The sequence below is a fragment of the Salvelinus sp. IW2-2015 genome, unplaced genomic scaffold, assembly GCF_002910315.2.
Source record: "Salvelinus sp. IW2-2015 unplaced genomic scaffold, ASM291031v2 Un_scaffold7688, whole genome shotgun sequence".
NCBI lineage: Eukaryota > Metazoa > Chordata > Actinopteri > Salmoniformes > Salmonidae > Salvelinus > Salvelinus sp. IW2-2015.
Window position 1 is genome coordinate 3,802 of NW_019948948.1, and position 9,277 is coordinate 13,078.

Genomic DNA, 9,277 nt, shown 5'->3' on the forward strand with positions numbered 1-9,277 from the left:
TGAAAGGAGTCAAACGCAGGAGACAGAGAGTTCAGAGTAGCGTTCCAAATTTAATTCCCCACACGGGTGAAAACACGACGCTACTCTAAAAGTAATGCTCCACCACGAACAAAGTGAGAAACACGAAAATCACAAACCAACGTACACGTACCCTGACACACAAGAATGTACTAACTGTACACACAACAATCCCGCACACCCAGCAGGCCGGGCTGCTGGGTAATAAAGCCCCACAAATCACCCTAACCACAAACAGGTGTCACTACTCAACAAAAAGGGAGGGGGAGGAAAAGTCAGTAGCAGCTAGTAGGCGGGTGACGACGAGCGTCGAGCGCCACCCGAACAGGAAGGGGAGCCACCTTCGGTGGGAGTCGTTACAAGTGTGGTACTCAGTAATGTGATGCATTGGATTTGTCCCAAACATAACACTTTGTATTCAGTACAAAAAGTTAAATGCTTTGCCACATTTTTTTTGGCAGTATTACTTTAGTGCCTTGTTGCAAACAGGATGCATGTTTTGGAATATTTTATTCTGTACAGGCTTCCTTCTTTTCACTCTGTCAGTTAGGTTAGTATTGTGGAATGTTGTTGATCCATCCACAGTTTTCTCCTATCATTGGCCTCATGGTGAAATCGCTGAGCGGTTTCCTTCCTCTCCGGCTACTGAGTTAGGATAGATGCCTGTATCTTCATAGTGACTAGGTGTATTGATACACCATCCAATGTGTAATTAATAACTTCACCATGCTCAAAGAGATTCATTGTCTTTTTTTTTTWAATTCCCCTTCTTTGCGAGGCATTGGAAAACCTCCCTGGTCTTTGTGCTTGAATCTGTTTGAAATGTACTGCTCGACTGAGAGACCTTACAGACAATTGTATGTGTGGGGTACAGAGATGAGGTAGTCATTGAAAAATCATGATGATTATTATTACAAACAGAGTGAGTCCATGCAACTTATTATGTGACTGGTTCAGCAAATGTTTACTCCTGAACTTATTTAAGCTTGTCATAACAAAGGGGTTGAATACTTATTGACTCAAGACATTTCAGCTTTACATATTTTATTAATTTGTAAAAAATTCCTTAAACATAATTCTACTTTTTGACATTATGGGGTATTGTGTGTAGGCCAGTGACAAATCTAAATTGTATCAATTTGAAATTCAGGCTGTAATGCAACAACATTTGAAAATTKAAGGGCTGTGAATACTTTCTGAAGGCACTGTATAGTGCATTCGGAAAGTATTCAGACATTTTTACATTTTATACATTTTGTTAAGTTTACAGACTTATTCTAAAATTGATTAAATATTTTTTCTCAATCTACACAAAATACCCCATAATGACAAAGCGAAAACAGGTTTTTAGAAATGTTTGAAAATGTATACAAATAAAAAACAGATACCTAATTTACATAAGTATTCAGACCCTTTGCTATGAGACTTGAAATTGAGCTCAGGTGCMTCCTGTTTCCATTGATCATCCTCGAGATGTTTCTACAACTTACAAATTCAATTGATTGGACATGATTTGGAAAGGCACACACCTGTCTATATAAGGTTCCACAGTTGACGGTGCATGTCAGAGCAAAAACCAAGCCATGAGGTCGATGGAATTGTCCGTAGAGCACAGAGACAGGATTGTGTCGAGGCACAGATCTGGGGAAGGTTACCCAAAAAAGTCTGCCACATTGATGGTCTCCAAGAACACAGTGACCTCCATCATTCTTAAATGGAAGTTTGGAACCACCAAGACTCTTCCCAGCGCTGGCTCCATGGTCAAACTGAGCAATCGGATAAGAAGGGCCTTGGTCAGGGAGGTGACCAAGAACCTGATGGTCACTCTGACAGCACTCCAGAGTTCCTCTGTGGAGATGGGAGAACCTTCCAGAAGGACAACCATCTCTGCAGCACTCTACCAATCAGGCTTTTATGGTGGAGTGGCCAGATCAAATCAAATCAAGTTTATTTTATATAGCCCTTCGTACATCAGCTAATATCTCGAAGTGCTGTACAGACACCCAGCCTAAAACCCCAAACAGCAAGCAATGCAGGTGTAGAAGCACGGATGGAAGCCACTCCTCAGTAAAAGGCACATGACAGCCCACTTGGAGTTAGCCAAAAGGCACCTACTGTAAAGGACTCTCAGATCATGAGAAAAAATATTCTCTGGTCTGATGAAACCAAGAATGAACTCTTTCACCTGAATTCCAAGCATCACATCTGGAGGAAACCTGGCACCATCTCTATGGTGAAGCATGGTGGTGGCAGCATCATGCTGTGGGGATGATTTTTCAGTGGCAGGGACTGGGAGACTAGTCAGGATCGAGGGAAAGATGTACGGAGCGAAGTACAGAGAGATCCTTGATGAAAAGTGCTCTGTAGCAGGTTAGGACCTCAGACTGGGGCAATGGTTCACCTTCCAACAGGACAACGACCCTAAGCGCATGGCCAAGACAACGCAGGAGTGGCTTTGGGACAAGTCTCTGAATGTCCTTGAGTGGCACAGCCAAAGCCCGGACTTTAACTCGATCGAACATCTCTGGAGAGACCTGAAAATAGTGGTGCAGCAATGCTCTCCATCCAACCTGACAGAGCTTGAAAGGATCTGCAGAGAGCAAATGGGAGAAACTCCCCAAACACGTGTGCCAAGCTTGTAGCGTCATACCAAAGAAGAATCAAGGCTGTAATCGCTGCCGAAGGTCTGAATACCTATGTAAATGTGATATTTCAGGTTTTTATATTTAATACATTTGCAAAATATCTAAACCTTTTTTTGCTTTGTCATTATGGGGTATTGTGTGTAGATTGATGAGGAATAAGGTTGTAACGTAACAATGTGGAAAAAGTCAAGGGGTCTGAATACTTTCCGAATGCACGGTATTGCATGAAAAACAGCAATGTTGTATGCTCCAGTAACCTCTGTTTTGTGCAGGTTAATTGCAACAGACACATCAAAATTTCGGCAAGCAATTTCCACATCAACCGAGCCAATAGTATGCTTCAGAATGTGAGTAGCCTATCTCATAAAATGACTACAGGTTGGTATCAAAATGGGTAATTATGGGCATGATGTCACTGAAATCTACAAAGAGTGGAAAATGATTTGTAATTTCTAATCCTCTTTAGATGCTCAACACATTTGCATATTATGACTACAGAAAACTTTCTGAGGTAAGCATTGAAAGTCAACACCAAGCAATTCAAAATAGATTCTTTCACATTCTTTAAAAAAAATGGATATACAGTATATATGTGTGTGTGTGTGTGTGTGTACACACACTATTCAAAAGTTTGGGTACACTTAGAAATGTCCTTGTTTTTTAAAGAAAAGCAAATTTGATGTCCATTTTAAAATAACATCAAATTTATCAGAAATAAGGTGTAGACATTTAATGTTGTAAATGACTATTATGGAATATCTACATAGGCGTACAGAGGCCCATTATCAGCAACCATCACTCCTGTGTTCCAATGGCTAATCCAAGTATAATTTTAAACGGCTAATTCATCATTAGAAAACCATTTGAATGGAATAGTCTTCATTTCTCAGAACAAGAATAGACTGACGAGTTTCAGAAGAAAGGTCTTTGTTTCTGGACATTTTGAGCCTGTAAATCAAACCCACAAATGCTGATGCCCCAGATACTCAACTAGTCTAAAGAATGCCACTTGTATTGCTTCTTTAAAATCAGCACAACACTTTTCAGCTGTGCTAACAATTGCAAAAGGGATTTCTAATGATCAATTAGTCTTTTAAAATGATAAACTTGGATTAGCTAACACAACATGCCATTGGAACACAGGAGTGATGGTTGCTGATAATGGGCCTCTACACCTATGTAGACATTCCATTAATAAAATCTGCCATTTCCAGCTACAAGTCATTTACAACATTAACAATGTCTACACCGTATTTCTGATCAATTTGATGTCATTTTAATGGACAAAATGTGCTTTTCTTTCAAAAAACAAGGACATTTCTAAGTGACCCCAAACTTTTGAACGGTAGTGTATATCTTTTTTATACTTCAGTTTATTTTAGTAAATAGTTTAACACTTTTCTTAACTGCATTGTTGGTTAAGGGCTTGTAAGTAAGCATTTCACTGTAAGGCTACACATTATCGGGCTTCAGGTAAGACCTGAACACATGTACAGACTGTGTTGAAGTAACAATGTTTATTGCAACAACCGGTGCGAGCAAACGACAGGTCAAGGGTCGATAGTCCAGAGTAGTGGGGCCAAGGTACAGGACAGCAGGCAGGCCCAGGGTTAGGTCAGGCAGAGGTCGGTAATCCAGAGTCGGGGGCAAAGGCACAGGATGGCAGGCAGGCTCCAAGTCAGGATCAAAACCAGGATGACGGGAGAAAAGCAGGAGCTGAGACAAACCGCTGGTTGATTTGAACGAACAAGACGAACTGGCACAGACAGACAGAAACACAGGTATAAATACCCAGGGGATAAGTGGGAAAGATGGGCGAAACCTGGAGGAAGGTGGAGACAAGCACAGGTGAAACAGATCAAGGCGTGACACACCTGTTGTTTTCGGGGCATGTGACGAATACGATTTGATTAACTGATTTCTTTCTTATACCAGGACTTCTTTTATTCATTTCACCGGCAGTCCTGCGTCTTCAACATAGAGGCTAAATGTCTAGTTTTTCAATTGGAATGGAAGTACAGAGTAAGTTGTTTTACAAAATGTGGTGTTTATTAAAGTACCACGTTAATTTACTACACTGCTATCAGATGTGAAAAATGAAGGCTGAATGTTGCCATAACTCAAATGTGTTTCTTTTTTTAGTTTGTCCTCTGTGGACCTTCAGCCTTTTGCGTCCCTACAATAGATGTGCGCAGAGAGAGAGCACTGGTAGATGCTTTCCAGCACCTTCGACAAAGTGGGCACGACTTCACAATGCCTTTGAAGGTTGTTGTTAACTAACTAGGTTTTATAGTTTGTTTTGAAATGTTTAGTTTTACTTTGGAGCTATAAAGGAGAACTGAACTTTGAAAAGAGTAGTGATTGAAACAAGTAGTACATACAAGGACTTTGTACTTACTTTAACATCAACCTCTGTATTAGGCAAAGTATTTTCACTTCTGAGTCCTTATTCAGGAGTAAATAGTGTTTTTTTTTCTCCAGGTGAAGTTTCAAACAGAGAAGGGTGTGGATGAAGGTGGCGTTTCACTGGAATTCTTCAGTCTCCTGGGGAGGGAACTTCTCACAATGGAACCAAAGACACTGGAGGTTTACGAGTCTGGACTTGCATGGTTCACAACAGATGTACGTTCCATATTCAGTTACATATTGTTCCCAGAGTCAACTCAATCTTTCCCCCACAATTTTGTTTTATTAATTTAGAAATATAAATTAGAAATATCTGTTATACTGTTAAATATTGAAACTATTGACTTTTTTTGATTTTATCCATAGGATGGCGGTATCACTGACGAATTCTACTTACTTGGGCTGCTCTGTGGGAAGGCCCTGTTTAATCAGTGTGTTCTGAACCTCTGCTTCCCTCTGGCTCTCTTCAAGAAGCTTCTGGGTTTGACAACAACATTGGATGACCTTAAAGAGCTGTCTCCATATGAAGCAAGGTAAAATTATTCTAAGGAAAAAGAAACGGATAACTGCCAAAAATAAAGGAAACACCAACATAACGTGTCTTAAAGTTCCAATGCAACTGTTTTTTTTACCACACTATCAAATAATGTCTGGGTAACAATAAAGAACCTTACTGTAATTGTTGGTCAAAAAGAAAGAAATTGCTTCATAGCAAAGAGCAATTTCTCAAGCAAGAATTTTGCTATGACTGTCTGGGAGTGGTTTGAGTGAGGAGGGGAAAACTGAAAATCTGCTGTTATTGGCTCTATTTCTTATTGGACTATTAACTAATTTACCTCCAAGGTGACGTCTGCTCATCCGAGGGAGTTTTGGAAGGCCAAATTTCAGGCAGCCTTTTCAAATGGTTCTTACACTAAATAATGTTCACAATTTCACAGTATTATTCCAACTTTATAGTGTGGAAATATATTTAACACAGGAAAATCATGTTTGTGACTGCACTGGGCTTTTTTAATAGGGCTTTGAGCCACCAGATACAGCCTTGGCATAAATTCCACAAATGTTTGGAACTCTTTTGGAGGGATGTGACACCATTCTTCCATGAGAAATTCCATAATTTGGTGTTTTGTTGATTGTGGTGGAAACCGCTGTCTCAGTTACCACTCTCTAGAATCTTCCATAAGTGTTCAATTGGGTTGAGATCTGGTGACTGATGGACGCACTGTTAATTACTTAACTCAGGAACCACACCTGTGRAAGCACCTGCTTTCAATATACTTTGTATCCCTCATTTACTCAAGTGTTTCCATTATTTTGGCAGTTACCTGTATATGTTCATGTCTTCAACTGCTGGCTGTTGATTTAAAGACTCCCTACTACTTTATCTCAACATTTCAGGAGGATGTTTCAATACTCCAGCAAAGTTAAGGTTTCATCTCCTTCAAGTTGGTGGCAGCTCAGTTGCCACTAGTTTGGGTGTTACAAAGCACTTCATTTTGATAGTTGTTTTACAGATAGTGTAGTATATCTCCTCATATTACATTTATACTGTTTTATTTGTTTAAAATTAGCGGCTTGCAGTATGTGTTGGATGAAGATGAGGCTGTTGAAGCGCTGGATTTGGTTTTCATGGTAAGAGAGAATTGATACCTTTAGCTGTTTTTGGTAGCCTACACAGGTAATCCCAGCTGATGCAGTACTAATCTTTATTGTCTTTTGAAGGACAAAGGGCAAGAACTGATACCAAATGGAGAGGAGGTCCCGGTTACCATGGTCAACAGGTATATTTGATGACAGTAATCTTATCAACATATGAATCTCTTGAATTAACGAAAGGATTTCACAGGAAGTGTTCTATACTCATAAACGAACATTGTTCTGCCATATCATTCACAGGAAGAAATATGTTGACTTGTACGTTGACATGAAGCTCAACAAGTCGGTGCAGATTCAGTTTGCAGACTTTGAGAAAGGCTTCCACAAAGGCTGCCCTATACAGGCATGGAGGATGTTTCTACCTGAGGAGCTGATGACACTTCTACAAGGAGATGACAACTACGAGTGGGACAAGTTGAGACAGGTCAAATTCTACCTGTTTAGATATGTCATTAAAGTACATAAACAATATAATATGAAAGTTCATACATGTATGGTAGCCTATAAGCAGCTCTACGCTCCCAGTGGTTAAATCTGGTCCCATACTGTGTGGACTATACAGTCTATGGCTATAATACAGTGGCATGGTCTGCTGTACATGTGGTTGTTTCATTATGTTTTTCTGTGCACTAACAGAATGCCAAGTATCAAGGATATAGGCCCACAGATGACATCATCCAGAACTTCTGGATAGTTTTCATGGAGTTCTCTGAGGAGCAAAAGAAGAAGTTCCTAAGTGAGTTAACAGTTATGATTTAAATAACTTAAAATAAATAATAGTAACAATTGTATCGCTCCAGAAATGCTTGGTCAGTGAATAATTATTATCCTCTAATTTCTAGCTTTTCTGACTGGAACGGACAGACTGCCCAGAGGACGAAGTCTCTCCAAACTGCAGATGAAAATCACGTCTTTGGGCAGTACTGATGCTGATGAATATTATCCGAAAGCACAAACGTGCTCTGTGACGCTATGCCTCCCTAACTACAGCAGTATCGACACACTACAGGAGAAGCTTCTCCATGCTATCACCCACTGTGATGTGTTTGGAGATGCTTGAAATGGGAAGCATGTTACTAGTAGCCTAGCAGGTTGATTTTATCTATGTCTGTCAATATTATGATTTTATTTAGGCAATGAAACACATTCAGAGCTAACAACTGAAAATCTTCATATTAAGTAGTCTTAAATATAGTTTTTTTTATTTTAAATTACTTTATTGCGCAATGTGGACCAATATAAATATGTATTTCTTGACATGTTCTACTCATGTTTCCTTCATGCACTGGGATGACTGGATACTTGGAGACCTCTGCTGTTTGAATATCTGAACGACGTGCTGTCTTTGTAAATTAAATTGTTTATAACTGCGAATGAGTGCCATAGACAAAAGAGCCACTGTTAATAAAGATTTGTTGTGGAAGTTCTAGTGCAATACTGTTTTTAGGTAGTTATGCAAATACTAACAATTGTGCAAATAATTTATTATGCCCATTGTAATTTAAACGTTGTATATGCCTCTATAATTGGTTTATTCTATTTTACATATTATGTTCTGTACATCGCATGATTCGGCTAGATTTTGCTGACACCAGTCATGCTCGTCACTAGATTCTGTACCCACAAAGTCATAAACCCCGCCCTTTTCTGAAATGTCTCTTCTTTAAATGTGATTTAAAACCTTACCCTAACCGCACTGCTAAACGTATGCCAAACAGAGTCTTAAATGAAGACCAAAATGCCTTTTTTGCCAATTTTGTGTCTGTGGAATCTGTGGGTATAGACATGTAAACCCAAAGTCACATGTTGAGTGACGAAGAGCATCAACCAGCATCACAACTTCCTTGTTATTGTCGAAACGCCCAGCTAGTGGAATTCAGGAATGCATCTCTACAGGTAAAAACGCATGCTATGTTTTTGCTTTAAATYACGTAGCTACGTTTTGTGCAATTGTTTACATTTCTATATGTGAACGTTGAAGAGTCTGAAATGCAGATAGATTGGCTAAGTATGTCACGCTTGCTAGTATTCTGAGAAATGGACGCATTTGTAAATCTCGTTAAGCCCTACCCGTTAGCTGTCGTTTTTATCCGTATAGCTAGTTACCGACCGCTAGCGGAGACGATGAAGTTGACACGATTGACTAACTACCGTAACTATTTTACATAGTTATATGCTATAGCTAACTATATACAGTAGCTATACAGCCATATGGTGGTCACGTCCAGACGATCTTGGATGTAAGCATAAAGCAATAGTTGGAATCTTACGTCAGCCAGAGTATACCCATCTGCTAGCGCAAGCTCGGAATCATACCTTGCACATTCATTCATTGTCAATGTAACACCCTTTCTGTCGTAACCATCACAACTATCATCATCCATAAGGCCTCTATCTAGCTATAAGCCACATAGGTAACTATGACACATGCAGAATGAATGATGTCTTGTCTGAGCATGACATATTGTATTTGCATTTGTAAACTGAAAGTGCCACTTGACTTCCAAGGAAAGGAGGGGCCCATGTCTCCATGTTTACTTCCAAGAGGGCAC

General features: G+C 39.6%; 1 protein-coding gene across 1 annotated transcript in view; it reads left to right on the forward strand.

Annotated features, from left to right (window-relative positions):
* LOC112079353 (probable E3 ubiquitin-protein ligase HERC4) overlaps positions 1–8,300 on the forward strand; it is a 10,691-nt gene extending 2,391 nt beyond the window's left edge. Inside the window, 11 exon segments of the mRNA XM_024145342.2 lie at positions 2,936–3,010; positions 3,130–3,174; positions 4,599–4,685; positions 4,806–4,928; positions 5,145–5,285; positions 5,436–5,602; positions 6,641–6,701; positions 6,792–6,850; positions 6,966–7,149; positions 7,362–7,461; positions 7,568–8,300. Of these exon segments, the coding sequence (XP_024001110.2) occupies positions 2,936–3,010; positions 3,130–3,174; positions 4,599–4,685; positions 4,806–4,928; positions 5,145–5,285; positions 5,436–5,602; positions 6,641–6,701; positions 6,792–6,850; positions 6,966–7,149; positions 7,362–7,461; positions 7,568–7,785 (1,260 nt within the window). The 3' untranslated portion in view covers positions 7,786–8,300.
* Positions 8,301–9,277: the final 977 nt, after the last annotated feature.